Here is a 25,124-nt window from a genome sequence, read left to right as displayed (position 1 = left end):
CACACAGACACATCTTCTAAGCCGCTTCTCATTCTGGGTCGCGGGGGGTGCTGTAGCCTATCCCAGCGGTCATCGGGCAGAAGGCAGGATACATCCTGTACAGGTCGCCAGTCCATCGCAGGGCAGACAGACAGACACAGACAGTCACTCACACACCTATGGGCAATTTAGCATTTCCAATTGGCCTGACTGCATGTCTTTGGACTGTGGGGGGGAAACCCACACAGACACTGGTAGAACATGCAAACAGAAAGGACCCTGGTCATCCAGTTGGGGAATCAAACCCAGGCCCTACTTGCTGTGAAGCGACAGTGCTACCCACCACGCCGCTGTGCTGCCATAACGAAACCCAAAATTCAATAAAAACACACCACTAGAAGCAACACTGGAGCACAGAATTAAGGCTGTTACACACAAAACATGGACAAAAAGACATGAACATGTGAAATATCCTTTTTTTGCATAACATTTTCCAAAATCAAAAAATCTAAACTTTTCTTTTTTTAATCAAAATTTTACACACCAGATGTGGCACCATTTTTTTTAATTTCACAAAAAAAAACATTGTCGCTGGCAAAAGTTTGCAAAAATTTAACAGAGGGTGAAGAAAATAATGTCTGAAAAATCACAGCTGTCACTGTCACTGTATTAATTTGACACTGTCAGTGCTCAAATTAATAACCTCTAAATAATATATATATATATATATATATATATATATATATCGCTGTTGTCGGAACAAAATCTCATATCTACAAAATGGTAACTTTACAGGAGAAAGAAAAAACATACTGTAGTTTTAATGCAGGTCAATGGAACCAGACGTCTTTCCATTTCATTTTGGGCCGTTTCTTTTTATCCACTCATCATGAAATTTACATACAATGTAAAGAGCAACAGGTCCTTTGAAATTTTGTCAAAAACTGAAAAAAGACACAAATGGAGATACAAGGTTTTCTTCCGACAGAAAGAAAGAAGAAGAAAGCTGTCGGAAGAACACTTTGTATCTGGAAAAAACATACTTCACTTTCAATCTAAGTCAATGGAACCAGAATTTTTCCCATGTCATTTTGGGTAATTTCATTTAGGCCATTCATCATAAAATTTACAAACAATGTAAAGAGTAACAGATCCTTTCAAATTATGTCAAAAACTGAAAAATGCCAAAAATGGAAGGTTTTCTTCCGACAGCAACCATGTATATATATATATATATATATATACTATATAGATGAACTGCACAAGATTATGTGTAACAGCCTTTAGAACTGACCAATGTTGCATCAAAAATACCTCACAGGTTTTTAATTTATCAATATCCATCATCCAAATGATTAAAAGTGAAGAAATTCTGTTGAAAATCTATTTCACTATGTAAACAATTGTAATTGTGTAATTATCTTTAAATTATTAATTACCTTTGAATAATTATAGAAGCAAACGTGTTGCACTGTGACAATGATAACTACAGTTAAAAGTGATGGCTTGCTTAAAAATGAGTGTTTTCAATGGAAATCAGTATTTAGCAGTGACTGTAGTCTGTACATGTCATTTTGTATTATTTACTGATACAAGGCAGTGTAGCAGAAATCCAGTACATAGACTGGATATCTTTACTGTAGAAGTGTCCACTGTACTTTGGGGGCACTGTGGCCCTTAAGGAAACATGTTATAGAGTTTATGTATGATGCAGCAGTCGCAGGGTTCTGAGGTTGAACTCCCATGACACAGATCAACATCTGCTGATGCCTGTCAGGTTGCTGGGAGGAGAAAAAAAACAGGTCAAAATAAAGGTGAGGGTAACTGAGCAAAGTCATTGCGTACTACATGTTTCCCTCTGCCCTAGAGGCACTGCTGCCTTTAGGTCACTTGCTAGATCGTTGGGTTGTGATGGGTACTGGCCCAACTCCAGGCGCTCTCGCGTTACACTGCTGAGGTGACCCAGATCAACATCTGCTGATGGCTGTCAGCCAGTGCATAGTATCTAGCGGTGAGTCTTCCATAGCAGAAACCAACAAGTACCACCACACCCTGCCTTGAGGGCACCTGCTAGAGCAAGCAGTCATGGCACCTTAGCTTGCGAGGTTGAGATACATGCTGGCTGCAAAGTAGCTGAGCAAAAAAAAAATAAAAAATCTAATTTGTATGTTATTTTTCTTTATCTCAAAGGCAATCAATCTGTCAAGACAATGTTTGGTGTTGGATGCTTGAATCTACCAAATCAAACTACGTTCTTCAATAAACTCACATAGACTTGCTTATGCGGTGTCTCACATTGTAAGACATCGTTGTGTATACAAATGGAAAAATCATACTGCATAGCTAAAATGAGTGATCTTGAAGCCTGAAATTTGTTGGTATTGTAAAAACTAAAGAGGCAAACTGTTAACTTTTGTCTTGGTGATGCTTTAAATATCTGACAATATTAAGCAATTTTATTTCTTTGTATTTTGTTTGCATGAGGAACCTGGGAACCAGCATTAGGCTGAGAAAGTCCAACTTCAGGCTGCTGGGTGTGTAACCTTGTCATACCAGAAGGCATAGCTGACAAAGTGGGACATTTCCCTGATTCTTGTTTTGTGAGTAAAATGACTGAAACATGTAACAGAACTTTATTATTTTCATGCTTCTAAAATTTACCCTATGAGCTCTAAACACATCCAGGCTGTTGCCCCACGTGGCCAGTAAAGACTAAATGCAGGTTGTACTTTCACACTGATGCTTTGGTAACATTGATGGGGGATTCACTGTATAGCTTGGAAAGACAAATCAGCAGACAGATTTGATGAATAGACTGAACTAAAGCTAACTGTTGCATCAGTGTTTCAAATCAGCTGCTCAAACCAGTGTTTGAAGGTATTTTCTAGAATGGATTTTTACAGATTTAACACACTGCAACCTTCACATGAAGGCCAACGTCAAGAATGGTGGAAGAAGTTGCAGAGGAAGAAAAAATCATTATACTTTCAACAGAAGGTGGGTAACGGCCCATTCTGCGGAAAACATTTAACAGCATGAGGAGATTGGTCGACTGTTTTAAAAGCTTGAGGTGCGTTTGTTTGACAGTAAAACTCGTTTTTGTTGAAACGTACCTGAAAAATGATCTACCAACTGACAGTAGATAGGCATCGTTAGCGCTTAAGAAGCCGTTACATATTTTTTTAACGTTGCTTTTCATAAACTCTTTGTTTTATTACTGTTATTGCTACTATTTTGTTATTATTTTACTGATTTGATTTTTATTATTATTTCTCTTACCATTCATTATTTATTTATTTTTAAGAAATAGTTTTACATTTACTTTATGTTCTTATTTCATTATCTTGAATGATTTTGATGAAATTTTATTTGTCTCTTTTAACCCTCTGTGAAGCACTTTGAGCTGCTGCCTTATATGCATGTAAGTGCAGATAGACACACAATCTATGCCGCTTATCCTTATGGGTTGTGGGGGGGGTGGAGCCTATCCCAGTGGTCACCAGGTGAACACACTGGGCAGGTCACCAGTATACAGCAGGGCAGACACCGAGACATGCGCATTCACACTCACACACTCACACTCATGGCAATTTAGCATCTCCAATTCACCTGACTACATGCCTTTGGACTGTGCAAGGAAACCCAAGCAGGCAGAGGGAGAACATGCAAACTCTACACATAAAGGACCCTCGTTTCCCAGTTGGGGCATTGAACCCAGGCCCTTGTTGCTGTGAGGTGACAGCACTACACACTGTAAGTTTTTAAACATGAAAGACAACAACTATAAAGATGTTCAAATAGATATATATAAAATAAAGTATGTAAGTGTGTGTGTGTGTGTGTGTGTGTGTGTGTGTGTGTGTGTGTGTGTGTGTGTGTGTGTGTGTGTGAAAAATGATATCACCCAACCATAGTCTTTTGTGGCAGAGGTGCAATTATATAAATTAGATTTTTTGCTAACCTCTTCTTTTTCAAATGTCTGGCACTTTGCAAAACCCAGGCCGCTTCTGAGAATGGAGTCTTCTATCCACTTCTTCACACTTCAGCTTGCAAGTGTAGGAATGAGAGGGATAAGGCCAAATCCACCAGGTCAGACATCTCACCGTCGGAAAGCCATGGTCACATTTAATCAAAGAGATTAGAGTCTAGGTGGACTTAATTACACTGTTCAGAGCCAGTGGACAGAACAGCAATAGTTCTCACCAATTTCAGAGAATTGCCTATAATTCACTCTCCCTCAGGCTATTCATCTACGCTCTTCACGCATTCCTCCCAACCCTGCCTTGCGTTTTAATGTAAAACCCGTAATTAAGACAGCGTAGCGGGCCACTGCAAATGTCTCGATCGTGACTGAATTTCTCCAGAATGCATGACTGCAGGTTTGCTTGGCTGTATCCGGCGCATCAATTAAAAGCGATTGTGCTAATCATCTCCGCTTGCTCGGAGCCTCCGCCACTGCCCAGGAGCTTTCGGGCGAGAGGAGCGAAAACAAGCCAGGCTCTGGCATGCCGCGGAACCGGCGCGATTTGCTCGTTTAAGAAATTAAATGAAAGTAAAGAAATCTGTTCTGCGGGAAGTTAACTAATTTACTTAATACATGCGCCTTACTTTCATTTTGAGCGAGGGAAATATGAAGGAAATTCATGCCCGAAAAACCTGAACAAATGAATTCAAATTAAGCAGTTGAGAAAGCGAAATGTGGAATGTCTAATTAGCAGATAAGATCTTGGACGACATTCGATTAGAAACAGCATTTAATATTCATTACTCTGTTTGTGAGGGATACACTCTGCCAAAACGTCTCTCTCTAAAGGGGCTCTTCTTCTTCTTGTTTTCTTTTTCTTTTTTTTTCCCCCTCCCTGACAGTTATGCTCTGCAAAGTGCCATGATTGCCGAACATTGAGACATTCTCAGGTATGACAGATCGCGGGAGATGAGAGCATCCACGCTCGGAAAAATTGCTGAAAACCATTGATAACGTTTCAAAGATGCTCAAAGGGAACAAATGTAACATGATGAGATGGGCGAGCATAATATTTGTAGGCCTTGGCGGAAGGTGGGGGGAAAAAGTCTTTAATGCGGTGGGACGAGGAGAAATTACACCTGGAGTGGAACGAGGCCTGGGCGAGGCTTAATTCGTGCAAACGCGCTGTCAGCATCGATTTCTCTCCGAACAGATGCGTCTTCATCATCTCCTCGTCTCAAGATCATCTGCCCGGAAGGAGGCGCACCTCGCACAAGCAATGGTCCTCCAGACGAACTCCGACTGGCCACAGAAGTGCGATTGAGAAGTCATTGCGGACAGGTCATGAGAACTGATAGACTCCCTGGAAAGAATCAATATTGGACATTGATATGCTGCAAGGAAGGGCGAATCGCTCTGTCATTCCTCAACCGATTAAAGCATTCCAGATGAAAAAGGTGGCTCACAATAAACAGAGGAATCTCAAATAGATGTCAATAAGCTGGCAAAACAGCATGTTTTATGCAAAGCGGAATCCGGGGAGATCACAGCGCCTAAGGCTTTTAGCTCTCTCTCTGTGAAATCACACTGCCAGGAGCTTTAAGACCTGAAGCTTCCAACCAGTCGAAGCGATTAAGACTGCACTTGTTACCCAGAAGTCCCTGAGTGCTCAACTTGATCCATCAAGGGCTGCAATCTCAGCAGGTGTTTTCTAACTCTGAACACCTGAAATCTGTTAATTAGGTTCACATCTGTGTTGTGGTGAGGGAAAGTGAAGACCTACACCATCTGCTGGTTGCATTGAAAACATTTTGATTCACCATTTAATTCACCAACATTTTTGATACCCTTCACTCGAAGCTTTTTAAATGGTCATTTTGTGACCATGCAATCACAGCACATTTGGGCCATATGATGGCAAAGATTCCAATATAAATGATCGACAGTGCTATGTGAAATATGGACGAGACCACCATTCGTTCATTAAATTTGAAATCAAAACAGACATTAAGTGAATTAAATGAAAATTGGACTTCTAACAACCACACAAGACAGACCACCAAAACCGTGCCATCATACAAGCGCTTATGCTGCACTTTTGCAAAGATGGAACATTTCCAAATCAAACAAAGAAGCTGGTGGTGTTCTGAGAACTGACTGTCCACCCTAGAGTCCAGATCAAACCATTTAATGCATTTGATCGTGAGAAGCAGAACCAACTTCTAAGACTGAACTTTGGAGGTGTGGAAAATATCCCTGCAGATTTCCTGAAAACTCAGAGCGAGTCTCCAAAAATAATGGAAGCTGAAACCAAATCAAAGAGTGGGCACACTAAATACTGATAGACGCCATATTACATTAAGTGTATTAATCAACCTACATGTAAAGCAGCAGGGGATGATTTCATTACTCTTTCCTACCTTCTAGTTATGGCTGAGTGAAAAATGTAATTCACTGTTTTCCCCTCATCCCAAATGTGGCCAAGACATGTTTGTCATTCCAAAGTTTCCTTCTGAAGTTTTACTGGAGTTATGAGGCTAATGTAGCTAACAAAGCAAGAAAGTTACAACCACACACCCATGAAAATTGACAACATTCAAGCTTCAAGATGGGGGGATAAGCATCCATTTCTTGTTAGCTAATAGCCTCGAACCTCCAGTGTACAAAAAAAACCAAAAAACAAACAAACAAACAAAAAACACCTTCTGACACCCAACATGTCTTGGCTGATTGATCACATCTGACAAATATGGAAAGCTGTAAATTAGTTTTTTTTTTCCTGAACTATCACTTTAAGGAAGAGAGCTTATTAGTGGGTATCACATGGTACACCCAGGCAGCAGAGAAAGCCCGGCACTACCATAATAAAGCTCTTAAGCATGATGTCTCCATAAATATGGTGTGGGAGACAGAGGAAGGGAGAGGTCGCGAATACCAAATATTCCCATTTACTTAATTACCACATAACACTGCAGCTGGATTTGTAGAATAAAAGAACAAAACTGCTTTATGATGTACCTTTATTTACTTCCTTTTTATGAAAGGAAATCAAATAAAGCTCAAAATACACACGCACTAGTGAGCTAAAAAGCTCGCTTCTGGTCAACAATAAAAAACAGAGAACGAAGTATGAGCGCCATACAAATTGACTGCACAGGGCGATGCACTCTATTCACTCTTTCACCGATCAGTGTTCCACGTAAAGTGGCTCTCTGGTCAATATGAAACACGGAAACATGTGAGAACACGTTTTAAACATGCACATACTTGTCTCAATCAGTGGCACAATAGCCCATAGAAGGAGAGTTTCCAGTATAGAGACTGAAGCTGTGTCATTGCTACATCATTGACTATTTTGGGGTTCCAACATTTTGTAGTGGTGTCTGAAAACAGTGCACTTAAGCAATCCCACATTGCACTGCAATAAATAGTGTACAACCAAAGTGCTTATTAGAAAGATGACCACACCGCTGGACAGTTACTTCCAGGAAGGCTCCTATCTCTTTGAATAAGGATCAAAATACTTGAAAATAAAGGTCAAACTGCCATTTGAAAAACATATTTGAAATCTCTGATAAAATCTGGCATGAATAGTTTGAAGCACTTGGCTTAATAACAGACAAAAGCCTGATTCTTCTGGCTACCAAGCTTGTGCAGATCTCCACAATGAGCACAGGCTTTCCCTGCTAGTGCCACAATATCGTCAACTTGCCACTGGCAGCTAGGAAGTTGGAAGAGATCCACATGGAGACTTCAGCTTCACCAACAGACTTCCACTGGCCCTTAATCTGCAGCCAAGCTCAGGCCCATACATTCAGCACACTGGGACTGAATGAACATGGTGCTCTGTCAGGGTCTTGCTGAGATCACTGCAACCAGAAACTAGCAGCCAACAAGAACAGTATCTGTATTATTACAGCTTATTAAAATGTCTATTATTTCTCACTTGTAGCTCAAAACAATTCAGCAGAGAAGCTGTGATGAATGTGTCGATCTTAAGCTTTCAATTCATACCACGTTTGTAAGTTTGCTCATGGTAAAAGGGTGGGACGGTCTTCATAAACGGACTGCATCTTGGATGTTACAAGCTTTCCCTTTCATATTTTAACCAGTGATCCGTCTCTTCATTTATAATGTCTGGTGGGAAGATTCATGTGCAACTTCTCTGAGTAGGATTTCAGAGCCCACGCACAATGGCAGCATCTCCACAGACCTCTCTTCAGACCTGTTACAGTGTAAGCAATCTCTTCTCATGCGTGCAATCAAACTCAGTGGTGTAGTGGATTGGTTGCATTGTGTTTATACAGTTAATGTGATGGAATATGCTGTCATATAGTGATGATCAAATGTATGATGTAGTGTCTGAAACCATTTACTACATCACGAATTCTGTTCCTTATAATAGTGTTTTATACAGTTATACACCTTTATGAAGGTAGGTGGTGATTAGGGGACCATTATGGACACATCTTGAGTAAATCCCCTCTTGATGATGCATCTTGAAAGCTTTTGAAAAACTATAAGCTGGCCAATGTGGAAGCCAAATAGCTAATGATACTGCTAGCATGCGAAATATCATGAATATCACATGTGTGGATTTCTTTATTGCCATGAGGGGGGTTACCGATGGTTGCATCATGCATTTGGATAATGCATGCTGGGTATTGTTGTGACAAAAATATTGATGGATGACAACACTAAAAGGATTTAAGATCATGAATTCTGTCAAAATAACGAGGCCAAGGGATGTGATTCTACACTACTGAATGTTGCGTGACATGACAAGTTTTAGGCTTAAATTGCCTCGTAAATAGACTTGTACTGTCCTGTACTTGTGACCGTACATTTTACATTGGTCCTAAGAATAAACAGACATCTTGGTTAAAAATGTGAGCAGATGCTCTCACATCTCAGAATCTTCTTATTTGTGGAGCAGCCAACCAAAGGTTAATACTATGGGGTAGAAGGAGTCAACGTGACAGCCACAGCAGGGTTAGAACCTCCAGTTCACTAGGCCATTTGGTCATTAGAAAGCCTTAGAAACGGTCTTTTCTTCCCTCTGGCTAGCCCAGAAAGGACAGAGGTAAGTTAGAGCTGCTAAACTTTTACCTCTGAGCTCCAAATTTAAGTTTGGAGATGAGTTTCCATGTCCATCGCTGGGGACTGTGTTGCCCTCGGCAGCTTGGAAGTTGAAAGAGATCCACATGGACACTTCTCGAAATGCTTCACCAACAGACATCCATTGGCCCTTAATCTGCGGCCAAGCACAGGCCCATGCATTCAGCACACTGGGATCGAATGAACATGGTACTCTGTCAGGGTCTTGCTGAGACCACTGCAACTAGAAACAACCACTATTCACAAAACTCTTATTGGAAAATGCATGTACAATATCTGTATTATTAATGTTTATTATAACTAGTGCATGCTGCACTTCTATGTTAGTTATTTTTCACTCAAAGCCCAGTGAAATTCAGAAGAGACGTTCTGTTGAATGTGTGGATCTTAAACTTTAAATTCATTGTGAGTGTGAGTTTTATTACAACCTAAGTTTAGCAACTACTTGGATGTCAACGCAAAGTGGCTGAGTGAAGAATGGAAGTCTGGACCTTTCTAAGGGGTTAATTATGTATTACATGATTACTTGTTTAATGATTCAAATATTTAATCTGAATTAATCACAGAATTTGGAGTACTTAGTTGTGATAAATCACATTTGTCATATTTGTGCATATTTGACTCTAAAGAAAGATTTGTAGCTATATGAGGGCAAAATAAGCTCCATTGGATTGTAGTCACCAGCGTCCTTTTAATAGTTCTGTAATTCACATTTTTCTACATATTTTCTGCTGGAAGTTACATCTACTTGAAGGGTCAATATAGGAAATTGCAATAATTGTGCTTAAAATATTAAAGCTGATAATTTAGTGTATCAATGCATTATTACTAGTTATTACCACAAGTTGTCACCACTAGTAATAACATTGACATAGTTTAGTGAAATAACAATGATTAGACTTTTAAGAGTAAGCCTTGGGTCTTCAGCTTAGTATTTGTTCATGACTAATACTTAGAATATTACTTTTAAAATCATGAACATGAGAAATGAATACGCAGCTCCCTTAGGATTTAGAGGTGCATTTGTAGAAAGCATTAAAATGCAATTATACTGTAATACACAATGCATTCAGTGGTGAATTCCTACTTGGACAGTCACACTGCCATTGCAAATGGCCCATGGTCATTAGAAGCTGGCAGCCCAATGCTGCATGCTTAATGAGATGACCTTGTAAACATGATGGCTTTATGGTCCGAGGCATGTTCTTTCAACCAGTGTCACCCCTCACTGCCAAAAAGAGAACCATAATGTGCTACCAACAGGCGTCTATTGAACTGAAAGGTGACCGACAACCAAAAAAGTGGCAGCTTGTTGCGCTTGTTGTTAAATCTACAGCCACAAGTTAAAGCTGCACTTCAGTGAAACAGAAGAGCAAAATGCTCAGCCCTGTGCCTGACAAACGACAGGCGCACAAAGCTAATAGTTTAATCCATACATGTGTTACAGACAGATGACAGCGACTGATGCAGGTTTCTCAATCGCCTCCTCCATCTTAAGCAGAAGAAACACTTTCCCTCACTCCCCCGGCATGCCATTTGCACGTCAGAGCCGCACAATCAGCTGTCAAGGCCCTGAATTGGAGGTTTTAGCTTTTCAGATCGTTTCTAAAATGTGAGGCATGCGTGATACGCATGCCCATGTGCCTCCGCTGCCTCAGCAGAGGAATGTCGACAAACATACAAACATCCACCCGGTGAATGCTGACGAGAGCGATGCAGACATTGTGAGAGGGAGAGAGAGAGAGAGAGAGGGATACAGGGGAGGGAAGAAGACAGAGAAAGGGAGAGACACACAGTTAGTAATCAGCCCAAAGGCAAAGACTATCATAATGCCATAAGAAAGGCATTTTTTTCCCTTTTCAGAGAGATGGGTCTTTTGTCAAGACATCCTCTTGCTTCTACTGACAGCAAAAACAACGTGGCAGCGAAATACAGATGAGCAGGGAACTTGTCAACGGATCATAATCAATCAAGGTACAGCGCAAAAGCAGCAAAAACACGGCACGTCCACCCAGGGACAGGTAGAGTTGAACAAATGATCCCACTTCTGGCAGCGTCACCGAAATGCATGGCTGATTAAACCTCTGGGGAACAAGAATTCCATGGCTTTCAAAACGAGAAGCGGCTAAAATCACTCAGAAGAAGACGAGGTGTTTCTCAACACAGCACAATCTTTCAAAAGTGTGATAATGCAACCACACTTTGTTCTAGGTGGGGGCGAAAAACAAGGTATGTTTGCTTATAGGATAAATTGGATACGTCCATCTCTGACACAATCATTATTTAAGCCTTTCTGATGAGGATAAAAGTACTGTCAGAACTAAGCTCATAACACCACAGCCTTTACAACGCATGATATTCAAATAGTCTTAACCGAGAACAAAAGCTACGCTAACTCCTATACACAATAAGGGTTGCAGCCACTGCATAAAATGGCTTGGAAGAGTGCCTTAGCTTCCTGCTGCTTCTGCTCTAGTGAAAGGATGCGTTTCCAAAGAGCATCTTTCTTTTGAATGCTCGCTTCCTCTTTTGTGCATCCGTAAAACTCCTCCATCAACGAGCCTCAGCTGCTGAATGCTACAGATCAGCTACACATTTCTAAGGCCCTAAGATATGCTCTTCTACTCTGGCCTGTTCTAGTGTCAAGAGCGCACATGCAGTGTTTTCAGTGCTCTTGACTGGTCAAGGTATCATTCACCTTTATAGCTAAGTGACACTGAATGTCCAACTGCAACTCTACTCTGAACTACAACTTCATCTTCAACGCCAAGATCAACTCAATCGCAAATTTTAACTTCAACACTGACCCGACCCAAAAATTTAAACTCCCAACTGCCCTGTCAACTTCAGCTCCATCCCCAACTCCAACAGCTTTATCCCTCTTAATCACCATCCTCCACCCTGAACCTAAAATAATCTATATAGACTACCAAGCTCTTTCTCAGACAGTCGGTATCTCAATCAGTCCTTTAAAAATACAATGACACACTCTTTCCTTCATCGTAGGCATGTCTACTACCTTAAGCTTTTGTTTACTGGTTCCCAAACCTGGACCTGATGACCCTCTACCCTGCATAGTTTGGTGTTTCCCTACTGTAGTGCATCTGATGCATCTAATCGGCTAGCTAACAAGCCTTCACCAAGACCCATAATGGAAGCTCCTGGTCTGGAGCAGCAATATGCACTGTGTTTCCTCTGTAAGGAGACATACAAATTACAGAGCACTGTACCCAAAATAATGATTCCCTCAATTCCATAGGCCAGTGATTTTCAACTCCAGTCCTGGGCACCCACTGGTTTTAACTATTACCTACCACAACAAACCCAAGCCAGATAATTACCAAGCTTTTCACAATAAGCTCAGGTAGGTCTAAAGTCAGGTACGTTTGAGGCAGGAAAAAACAGAAATTGTGCAAGACAGTGGGATCCCAGGACAGGATATGAAAACTGCTGCCCTAGACAAAAGCCAGACACACTGGTGCAACTTACACCCCAAGCACGAGGAAGCTCAATCCAAGTAGTTACCTGTAGCAGGGTCAACTGTGCGCTCAATCAAGTGGTCATCCTGGTGGACCCACTCTCCGTTGCACTTGAAGTAAATTTGCGTAGCAGGTGTCGAGCGGCAGGTGAGAGTGACCGGCTTGTTCTTCACGATGTAAACATCATCGGGCTCCACCAGGAAGTGGGGGAGCAGGTCCGAGAAGGCTGCAGGGAGTGGATGTGTCACCGTGGCAGTGTGTTCTCCACCTGTGAAGGAAAGAGAAAGACATTTTTAAAAAGGGTGATGCAATTTTGGATGGCAGGGCCATAGAATGCGAAGCGCCCATCGTGGGTAGGGGTAATGAGGAAGGATAATGAGACAATCTAATTTGATACTCCAGAAACCCCATGGCTGGGCAGATTGAGTTTGACACACTCAGACGCTTGTGATGAATGATACTGTACGATCGTGTTTGACCAGAAAGGACAGCCTGCTAACCACAGATGATGAAATAAAGCCAGAGCAACACAGGGAGAGATCTGTTCACTGAGGGTTTTTTAAGAAGCACCTTTATAAGGTATTGCTGTGTGTGGCATGGGCTTGTGTACCTTGGTGAGCTCGGTGAGTGTTTAGGAGTATTTCGATCCCCCTGTCCACCGTGCTCCATGCCGATAAATGGGAGATGTACACACACACACACACACACACACACACACACAGAGAAAGCAAGAGAGAAAGAGTCCTCCCTTGTTAACAGGCAGAGTAAAAGGCTTGTGAGTAGTATGGCCTTGTCAGGCTTTGCCTGAAGCGGTTCTGGAGCCCATTTCTGCTCTCTCTCCGTTGTTAATCACAGGCTTTTAAGATCAGAGCTGATGGACCGCAGGCCATAAATCCCCCTCACTCAATGACCACAGCACTTCAAAAAACACACTCACTGGGCCGCGATTCCGCAGATTTAACTCAGCTCTCATTACGGCCTGGCTGAACAGACACATAACTGCCAGCATGTCTCTGACTGACAGTTGGTGTCACAAACAGCCTGTGTTACGAGCGAAATCACAAGGCTCTTTATTTGATCCGGTCTTGATAGCGTAATGGTGGTTTGATAGTGGTGTGGCGTAAAAGGCTACCCTCTATGGGATCTGAAACTGTGGCTCCTGGTGGGGGGTGGGGATGGAAGAATTGCACTCCCTGCTTATACACAATTCACAAAAGGAGCAGGGAAGACTCTAAAGTCATCATTTCAGAGGCAACCGACGAAAAACAATCATTAGGTGGTGCTTTGGCCCCTGCAATGTGCAAGAGAGTGATTCTTCTGTGCACAGCAGAGACAAACAGCACCCTATCAGTAATTCTGTTGCTTCATTTGTTAGGCGTAATGTTTTGCTGGTCCTTGTAATTAAGAATGAATTGCTAATTTATCCTTTTCCACCCACATTCCAGAACAATCAGACATCCGTGTTTACTTTCTTTTCACTCTGGAGGGCTGTGCATTCAGCCTGCACTGCTAACACTCCAAAACAACTAACCTTAAATGGCCCTCAGGAAGCAAACTCAAAATAGGTAACAAAGCTGAAGTCCATTTCAAACGGGGCTATCGATTATGGAGACTCATTTTGCCACTCCACATTTACCTCGCTCCGTGTTTACTGCAAAAGAGGAGGAAAATAGATCAGCCTTCAGAAACTTCTTGAGTGCGGCCATGACATTCTGACTGCTTTCGAAGAGAAAAGGATGTCAGTAGCTCTAGCAAAACATCGTAAATCCTCAGATAAGCCTTCATACAAAACAGCACTTCGGGTTTGGATAGAGGGGTTTGAACTGAACGTTCTGCCTCAACCTCAAAATATTTAAGTGGAATGTAGCCCAGTGCTAATTTACTGCCAAGAATCCAATATGGCTAACAGGCATTTTTGCTAGTAGCATTCTCCATCATAGCTTATGGCCCCAGGGCAAATAGAGTGCATCTCTTCTAATGAAAGAACAGCGTTAGTGCTGACCTTTCCGCTCACACTATCACCCTAGTCGGCTGCGCCCAGGTCAGTAACATGATATTAGCCCATGTGATAAACAGCTACATCTCGGGTGCTAAAGGCATTAGGCAGCGCCGGCGCAACACACGTCATATTAATGCCTTTCTTCCAATTTCCTTTCGTCATCCCGGGCAGTGTGCTGAGTTGCTAATTCATCAGATTGAAATGTGGTGAGGAAGCCAAGCTGCGGCTATTGAACCCCCGCTAATGTATCTTGTACGTGTTTAACTCTTAATGAAAACTAAATGTTCTGTGTCCAATGAAAGGCATACATCACTTACTACTTTCTGTCTCATTTTCCTGCAATCCTCCCCCAGCAATACATACACTTTGGTGCAAAAGGACAAAAGGAATTCAGCCTAGGCAACTCCGTACAGCATTCCGAGGAAAGTACCATACGAATCTATACAAACATTAACCCACTCCTCCTACAGTGGGAAGAAGAAACACATTTCCACTACAAAGATGTTAAGAGAAATACACTTGAAATGTCCACCACATCTCAAAATGGCTTTCATTAACCTAAAGCTGAGCTCTCGCTGGATGTGGTCTACTTAATGAGTCTTAATTTGGTGCTATGATGATTGCCATTAGTTCTCCAGGGTGACCTTTTCTATTGGAGAAGACCGCTCCGTAAACCTACGGGCAGAACTACGGCCTACCCTGCGGGAGAAGGCATTCACAACATGGCGCTGCGTGCAGAAGCACAGCCAAGTTTCTCAACGTCTTACAGGGCTTTGCCTTTCCTGGCTCCTGGAAGAGAGCTTTGCATCTGCAAACAACAAAAGACACATTTCCAGCAGAGCGTCAAAACAAGCAAACACCCACTACGGTACACTGCTTTCACCATAAGCGCCTCTAAACTCCGTCGTGCTTGAAGTTATGGCAGAGAATATACGAAGAGAGGGAACCCAGAGGCAAAAAATGGTCAATTCTGTCTTTTATTTTACTTTTCTTATTAAAAAGGAATTTCTTTTTCAAATGTCTGCATAAATAAATGGTAAAGAAAGTAATTCAGAGAGGTTTGCAGTGAAATGCCATTTTCTAGAGAAACTTATCAAGTGCGAACTGTTCCAACTGTTGCAGTGGTGATAGGAGCCAGACGTCTGTTACATGAAATGGTTACATACACATTGCTTGACGACACTGTTTTATGATAGTTTTGAGATATTATTTTAGTGTAAAACCAATATTTTTCACTATTTTAATGCCATCAACATTCCAAATAAAACCTCAGAAGACATGAATGGGTTCACTGATTGTTTTGGATCGTAACTAAAACGGCTGTATTCGCATGGCAGGCATTGTGACCCCTGCTTTCTTTCAACACCGCTGAAAAGAAATCCAAGTCGGTATGTTTTTTTACAATGTACTATTTCATGTCAAACCACCCCGAAGGACTTTGTGTACGTCTCAAGGACTGAATTATGCAAAAATGTCAGAAAATGGAAAATGGAATCCCCCTTAAAAGCTATCACTGCACCAAAGTTTAGAAGTAACAAAACTGATTTTTTTTATTAGCTACTATTTTGACAAATACATGGAAATAAACTTTGCTCATTGGTTTAACCCTAAAATATAAAACAACATTAAATCTAAAACATTCTGTTTTGTGTTCATCTCAACTAAAACTGATTTCCCACTGATTCCCTTTGACACAGTTGATGTGTTACTTCAATGAAAGGCACAGCAACTCCTAAACAACTGAAAACAACTTGTACAAAGCATGGGCTAACAAATTTAAAGCAGCACCTGAAAGGTCGTAAGGTTTACTGGTGAAATGGAAAGAAGTCTTGCGGCTATGAGTCGACCTGCAAAGCCTGAAATAATAGTTCTACAGTCAAGAGATGTCGGTATGGATTTAGCTGTTTTACAAACCACGTCAAACATCTTTACACATTAACGTTACACACAGATTTAAAAAGAAGGTCCAGCTCAATGCGAAATCAACATGGTACTGATGAGGATATGATGGCAAGACTAGATAATTCTCTTACATTCCCATAAGAAACATCCTTAACCAAGTTTTGACTGGTTCCCCGTTGTATACTCTTTTAACTTGCTCTCAATAATCAGATTCATCCACTTGTGGAGGTCCAAAGCACAACTGACAATGCAAAATATTCCTCCACACGTTGCGTACAATTACACATTTCAACCAGGGAGGTCTACAAATGTCCAGATCTTATACAGTGTTGCTTAGTTATTAGTATTTTCTCTTAATGATCACTGTTTCACAACTCTGGTCTTAGAGCACCCTGGCTCTGCACATTGAAGTGTTTTCCTTGCTCCTGACACACCTAATCCCACTAATTAGCTCATTAACAACACTTACTGAGCTGAAAAGGGTGTATTAGAGCACGCAAAGAAGTAAAATGTGAAAAGCAGGGATCCTCTGGATCACATTTGGAGAACACAAGTCTACACCACTGAAGCCTTGGTCAAAATGCAGAGGACAAATTGGAGAATAAGCCAAGAAACGTACTGTTTTTTTTTGCATTTGCTCTTGCAGAAAAAGAAAAAAGTGCAACACAAACTCTGCAGTTATAGTGCAAATAGAGGGAGACAACAGTTCTGAGATACAAGACAATAACAAGGGAAAATAAGTCAATATAAGACAAATCTTGAAAGAGAACCAAAAGCAGCAAGGCTACTGAACAAAGATGTTTATTTAAAGAACAACTGGCAGTCTCACTTTATATTAAGGTTCTCTAACAACTTAGTTGCACATTAACAATACATGCCACAACTATGTAATCACTGGTGATGTATTGACTGTTACAGATGGATCACAGTAGTACAGCATATACAGACGTAATAATAGGGCGAGGGCAATGATATTTGTATGAGCTGCCATTTGTTTGCCTGTTTTTGCTGGTTTATGGCTTTAAACCATTCTGTAATATGGCTATATTTACACAGTGTCAGCACAGTTCTGAGTCAAAACTGAAGTCGATAGATGACCATGAATCATCGTCAGGAATACATCGGTTGTTACACTGTTGTTGTGTAACGTCACAATAATTAGCGACACTAATGAAGTGTCTCCCGATTGACAATCTAAAGAAAGATTTGACTAGAAATTTGCAGACTTCTGGGTATTTTCTGCAACCAGTTATCAAACCAAGGCCTCATGACCTTGTTTTTTAAGGTCATTTGAAAATGTTAGTTGTTCTCTACATTGACCATTTCAGGATAAATAGACTGAAGCTTTTATTACCTTAACATTCATTAAAGGTAAGAACATCGCCATGGATGTCCAAACCATATACAGAACATATAATCAGAGAAGCAGGACTGGAGGAAGATGATCAAGGATTCAAAGTTGGTGGAAGAAACATCAATAACCTTAGATATGCGGATGATACAACACTGATAATCTGAAAGACCTGAAGGTCCTAATAAGGAAGGTTAAACTTCAGCTCAGAAGACCAAAGGTTGTGACAACAAGAAAGATCACTAACTTTACCACTGAAGAAGATTCAGAAATGGTGGACAGCTTTTGCCTACTCTAATCAAATTTTAACAACAAAGGATCTAGCATTCAAGAAATATGACATAGATTGGCACTCAGCAGAAGAAGAATAAAGAATCTTGAAAAGACCTTCAATTATAATCATTTGTCTTTGCAAAAACAGATCAAAACTGTCTAGGTCATGCTCTTCTTTCCATGCTTAAAAATGTTACGTCAAGTGTTCTTTAGTAGAAGCACAGAACCATGGCATGCTTAAATGGTCGATTGTATGAAATGCTTCTTCAGAACAATGGAAAATGTGTTGTACGTGGTTCTATATGGCAGCAAAAATGGTCCTTTTATTGTTACGATGTCATTTTTTACAACAGAAGAACCTTTTTTGGTGCTATATAGAACCATTTCCAATAGAGTTTTATATAGACAACATGCAGCACATTCTCCATCAATTTGAAGACCCATTTCAACAAAATGCAAAGAGCCATTTAGGCATGAAATGGTTTGATATAGAACTTGTCTTTACTAAAGAACTTTTACAGAAATAACTCCTTTCCAGAGGAGTTTACAGACTCAATTCTTTACAGTGGTGGTGATGGGAACCAGGAGTCCTGGTGTCTACAACACAAATATGACCATTTTATTTACTATCTAGAACCGCCAGTGAACTTACACGTCACCTGAGTTTTTTATGTAGCATTAATGAAAAAATAGTCTTTCTTTCGGGACTATTTTGCCTTCACGTATCCCTCCACCATGAATGGATTGAAATAAATATGATTTAGAGCAAAACATTATGACAAACTAGGCAGTTGATTCATAACCACTTCATTTAATGCCTTTATTTGAGGGAGCTTTTAGAGGCATTAAACTCTTCTGACGTCTGGTTCCTATCACCACTGCTCTGAAAAGCTTTTTCTATGGTGTAGCATTTTACATCAAACCAGTGATGATTGATGATTATTTTGACGTGTAACCATCTAATTATGCAGAAAAATTGGTGGAGTTCCTCTTTAAATATGTGTGGTTCTTTGTAGATACAATGGATGGATATAATCGGAGGAATCATGAACAAGTCATTAAGAAGCCCATAAACCAAAACAGGAGACAGGATATTCTTGAGAATCACTGTCTATATGGTCAGCAGGGGTCAGAATGGACTCATTAAGTTTTGTGGTCTCCTACACTCAAAGATTACGCCACACGTTTCAATTCAATCAAAGAGAGCCAGTTGACCTCAAATGGAGTCAGTTGACATAAAATTCGACTGTTGATGGACCAGAATTGAAATATTTCTGTGCAACTTTTTTTTGTTTCATTGTTATAAATTTCTCTTTGGCTCTGCCTTCAATCACTGAAGTGCACTTCCTTTAATAATTGTCCGTTTTAGACGATCAAACTTAAATGCAGCACATTTAATGGATTTCATGTGGACATATTTTCAGTTTGCAAGTCCAAGGACAATTTTGATTGTCTAAAAATGACCATTTCAGAGGCAAGATTCATGGAAAAAACATCCACGCGGTCAAAAATGGAGTTGAGAGATATCATTATGACAGCGATGGTGTGACGGTTCCCCCCAGGGCCACATCATAGGCGACAAAACTCGCCTATTAGAATGCATCGGTTTCACACCAGCCTCGCACATCCTCGACTTCAGACGTTCAGTGTTCAGACAAATGCAGATATGAGGAGCTGCCAGAGTGCCTTGAGAACATGTAGAGAAGTCTATATGTTCTAATGGATCACGCTGTGTGGGAAGCGTCCTCGCATAAACGCTCTCCGAGACCATTTTTCTCCAAAGAGACAAATTATTTATGCATGAGACAAAGAGGCATATTTTAGCCGTGCACAGTTTCAACTTAATGTCACTCTGTAAGGCTGATAGATGGGCCTCACAGGCTCACACTGTTATAATGTACGCTGTATATTCAGCACCATCCCTCCAACCAACACACACACACACACACACACACACACACACTGCAAATCCACATTCAACTGAGTCCTCATGGATCAATGCACAAATCAAATAAACACCATCTTATGAGCTTAACCTTTGGATCTGAAATTTGATATTACGCGTTTCTTGTCTTGAGCGGAACCCGTTCCAATGCAAAAATCTGTCTAGCGCAATTTCTCATCTCTCCACATTTAATTTTGGCAATAAAAAAGTATTTAGCAGATAAAGGATTTTGTGTCAGAGATGCAGTCGTGTCAGCTTAATGTTTTTCGCGAGCGACTGAAGCCGGAGTCAATAACCAACGCTCTTCTTTTTTTTCTTCAAAGTTCTTACATAACTGAAAGTCTGCTAGCAGTTCATTTCACAGGATGGTAAGTACCTAAGAATGGAAAGTATCATGAGAAGTTACATCACAACAAGCTTTTCTGGGGAAAGTATTATGCAAAGGTCAGAGCCCATCCTTCAATTTATTTCATTTACTCTCAAGATGTTCATTATTCAGTGGCAGGAAAGAAGCAGAGAAACATTTAGCAGAAAATTGCAACTCTATGTAATATTAAAGGTTTCAGGTTTTAGTCTATTCACTCTTTTCCATTCGTTTGCAGGGACTTGTTTTCAGCTTTCATAGGACATCTGCAGAGTTCTTTTCCCAAATAACCTCCAGAATCTTAGAAATTGGTTGCAATTTTTTGTTTCTCACAATCCAACAAGATTCAAACACATTCAGTGATGTTGACGTCTGGACTCCATCTATTGTTTAGCAGCTTCTTCGAAATATCTGTGGATTTTTTCGGATCTGAAGCGAAGCTTGATTTTCTCCTCTCAACAATGAAAGCATTATGTGGTGTTAACTGATGGGGAAGCTTTTGCCAGTCTACCAGGTGTTGTGGGTGGTTGTTAACGGCCCCGTTTTCTCTGTAGCTTTAAACAATTTTTGAACTCTAGTTTTGTCATTTTTTCACTCATTTCCCTTTTACTTTCGCCTTCCATGTGCAAGCAAATGATCTTATGTCTAATTTCCTCCGTAGTGCCTCCTGAAAAATGAACAACTTGTATTTGAGGCTCATAATGATTGGAAATTAAATAAATGAAGGATGGACTCTGAATTTATGTGTGTACTTCTACTTCACTGTATGTACATTCGTAAAAAATAAGGTTTCAAATAGAGCTAAGAAAATTTCTTCGGAATGGTGCCATAAAACAAACAAACAAACAAACAAACAAACAAACAAACAAACAAAAAAACAATGGATGACTCTCTAAAGAAAGTTTCAAGATTATATAAAGGTTTTCTTCCAGTTAAAGGTTCTTCCTAGAGCCACATCTCCAAGCCATGAACCTGTTAACTTGTAGTAAAAAAGTGGTGAAATGTATCATAAACTACTTTAATAATTGTTTGAATTTCCCATCATATTTTCTTGAACAGTTTACCTTTGCAAGCATTGAATTCGTAGCCTTTTTAGATTATACTAGGTACAGATACAGTACTGGCCAAAAGTCTAAAACCATTTATCTGGGAAGAAGCTTTCATCTGTTAAAACACACTAACGCTAGACTGTATTAGACCACTAAGACTATACATACATACATACATTGTAATTTATGTCTTTAAGCTTAATCATTTCCACAGCTCTCCTTGAACAAGTATTGTGTTTACATGTACTATCCAATGCTTAGTTTATCTAATCAAACCCTCATTAAAATAAATGAAGTGGGCTAATGGAAACCATTTAATAGTAGGGCTTAACAATTTGTGGAAAAATATCTAATATCTATATATTAGACTATATCGCTCTATATAGTGATTTTTCTGATCAATATAGTCATTCAATTTAAATTGCAATTATTTTCCATAAATTAAGTTTTAGACCTGTTTTTTCACCAAGAACAACAGAATAGCCACTTTTTTCTGGCTTGAGGCTTGATCCCTTAATGTAGTGTGTCAGAGAGCTAGGAAATTGTGTCTGTGATGTCACAACACATGGGGTGTGATGTCTGATTGGTCTAACTAACCTATAGCCAGTCCTCAAGCTCTGGGTTATTACGCTAAATGTCCCCTCTTACAACTTAAGACAATGTCCTTATAATGTAGGCTGTAATTTAAAAAATTGACATTCTTGCAAATTGAAACTTACACTTCATAAAAATGAACGATATTGCGGCTCTACTTGAGGGCAGCGAAAAACGAGGAACCAAATCTCTGTTCTTTGAATTGTATCCTTTTACTTTATTTGTGTTTATTCATATTTATTTTTGTTAGGTAGTGTTTGTACTGGCAAAACACATTTGCTGCTAAAAAGTGGTTTTAACTAGGTGCTCAAAACTTTTGTACCATATTGTACAACTTTTCAAAGTATATCTGAAATATTACTCCAAAATACCACGTAATAACCTATTAAATTCAGAGCAATTATTATATTTTGAGCCAAATACAGATGTACATGGTTGGTAGTTTACACAGATTTTGATATAATTTGGTATCCAACATGCAAAGTAAGCAAAAGATATTACTGATAAACTACAAAAATTAGATATTTTAACTGTGAAGATTTTATTATGCGTACATATCTTTGTTTTTTACCATTTTATAAAATGACAAACTTATATTGTGCCTAATTTTGACTTAGGATCCATTTTAATTGACTGCCCTGATGTTTTTGCCAACAAATATTTTGATATCTTTCGCTAAAATTACTCAGTTTTGATGTCTAAATAGCAGTACACATATTTACCTGATTTCTTTTGCTTTTTCCCAACTACTTACAAAATACACAATTACCTATTACTAAGTACTAATTACTAAGTACTTATCATATTGTAACCTGGGGTGCTACCCAAAATCAACAAAATGTATGGATTCTGGATCAGAGTTTAGATGATGGGCAGATATGAAAATGCTTGTGCAGTATAGTGTCATGTCAAAAACATCTCTCCGGCCAGCTGCGATGTGAGACGGTAACACGGCTTAGCAGCTGCTGACCACTGGGCTTGGAGCACAGGCCACTGGGCACTGTCACATCTCTTCATCCCATCAGACCTCAAACATGAGTCCCAGCTGTTATAGGGCTCTGGCACCACAGCAAAAGCGTGTAAGACCCAACAAACACAGTCAGTACACACTTTTAGCAGCCCAAGCCAAACAGTAAACCCATTCAGTCTTACAAAAGGACCCCTACAGCACCAAAATAGCCCAATTCTGAAGAAACGTATCATGTTGCTACCTTACTGGTAGACATTTAGAGGCTCTCGCCCATCTGTTGATTCACAGTCTGCATTAGTCATGCTCTAGCCCTTCATCTGTGGTCACTTTCTGACCACAGAAGATAGTAAACAAAGAAACAGCTCAACATATTGTCTCAGCCAAGGAATAATGGAATTGAGGGAATGTTTAGATTTCGATTGTACGACTGCCAGTGCTTATAGTTTCTTGCGAGGCGGAGCTGGTGTAACAATAGTGAACAGACACTTAACAAATAGGCCCACATTACATTGACATCAGAGATGAACACATGTTGCTAAACAATGAGTTACTGTACGAAGGAATCTCATTATGCCAAGGCAGGGAGTTTCATACACAGTAATAATAAAACAGAGCTAGTCATCACCTCCTCTTTCTGCTCTTTCTGATCAGTGAAAGTGGTCAGGAATCTTCACACTACTGAAGTACAAGACCTAGTATTAGTATAGACTATGATGAGGCTAACTTAGCAGCTGTTTTCTAGCGCTAAGGCTTTATCCTCTAGGCCCTCAACAACACTGAATTGTACACACATATCAGGCACAGCTGGGGTTCTCTCCAGCTAAGAGCACATCTGTGGTCTGAAATTGACCCTTTATCAAGGGCTATCTCAGTGTTTTGGATGGTATTTTCACAACCTCAACCTCATCATCATCTGATGCGTAAAAGAGCTTATTATCCTCAATTAATATTCTCTTTAGCAGCCCATAATCTATTGATTGTATCTACCATTGGAATCTGAGTAAATGAGTATTTGCCAAGAGTTTTCAGACATAATTGTTGAGCACAGAACTAAGCCTTTACCACATTTTTAAGCTTACATCGTTAACTGTTTCATCTGAACTGTGAAAACAATGGTGTGAAAACATCTCTTGATCTAATTTGAAGGCTACCTACATTGAGACCTTATAACACATGCTTAAGCATTGAGTAACATAGCTATAAAGCAATACTGGGGTACTTATAAATAGCTTATGCCAGGAATCACAAGCTGTTCTATGAAGTAAGTAATGTTTGGTTGACTAAACTAATATGACAGGCATTACATGTTACATGTATTGTTCATTGTACATTGTTATGAAGCACCATTCCCAAGTTATGGAACTTGACATGAACAACTAACTTGCATGAAAGTGTATTACTTTTTTTATACTTAAAGTACATTTAAAAGCAAATACCTTTGGTACTCAAGCAAGAATATAAACAAGGGACGTTTGGTACATTTGTTGTCCATGGGAGTATGTAAATATACACACACACATTTTCTAAGCTGGTTCTCCCTCAGGGTTGGGGGGGGGGGCGCTGGAGCCTATCCTATATATATATATATATATATATATATATATATATATATATATATATATATATACATGAGGGGAAATTGTATAAGAAAATCAACACTTATGTTTAAGGCCATCAAAATATTCCATTGAACTGATCTATGCAGCTTCTAACTAGCCCTCTAAGTCCATAATACGGAAATAATACTTCATAACAGTGTTAAGAATGTAGCAAATATCACTTTAAGGCCATTTATGTCAATACAATGTCATTTCCGAAGTAAACGAAGTCTTATGTAGATAGCAAAAAGCCTACTGTGTAAATTACATTAAAAAAATTATGTTATTTATTAATCAATGGCAGGTGAAGACTTCTAGGCCATGCTAACTTAGCAGCTGCTCTCTAGCAGATCTTGTGTTACCTTGTCAAGCTTTAATAAAGCTGTATAAATGGTCATATTTTATTTTGATGGTCTCCTATAGATGACCTAAAAATCCATACATTTTTTCAGATTTTCTGGTAGTACTCAATTGGTTATAACAAATTTAGGGTTAGGGTTAGATGCAGGCTTTGTGTTGAAGTTAAGGTTAGCATTAAG

The 25,124-nt window shown here is 39.8% G+C and overlaps 1 protein-coding gene across 4 annotated transcripts in view; it reads right to left on the bottom strand.

Moving 5' to 3' along the window:
- Positions 1–25,124, bottom strand: part of unc5a (unc-5 netrin receptor A) — a 322,248-nt gene that overhangs the window by 142,965 nt on the left and 154,159 nt on the right. For all 4 annotated transcript variants that reach the window (XM_017706248.2, XM_017706250.2, XM_017706249.2 and 1 more), the window contains exon 2: positions 12,587–12,808. In XM_017706248.2, the coding sequence (XP_017561737.1) occupies positions 12,587–12,808 (222 nt within the window). The remainder of the gene's footprint in view (positions 1–12,586; positions 12,809–25,124) is intronic.

Source organism: Pygocentrus nattereri, chromosome 14, assembly GCF_015220715.1.
Source record: "Pygocentrus nattereri isolate fPygNat1 chromosome 14, fPygNat1.pri, whole genome shotgun sequence".
In the NCBI taxonomy this organism is placed as follows: Eukaryota; Metazoa; Chordata; class Actinopteri; order Characiformes; family Serrasalmidae; genus Pygocentrus; species Pygocentrus nattereri.
The sequence above is the reverse complement of the archived record's forward strand: the minus strand, read 5'-3'. Positions and strand labels throughout refer to the sequence as shown.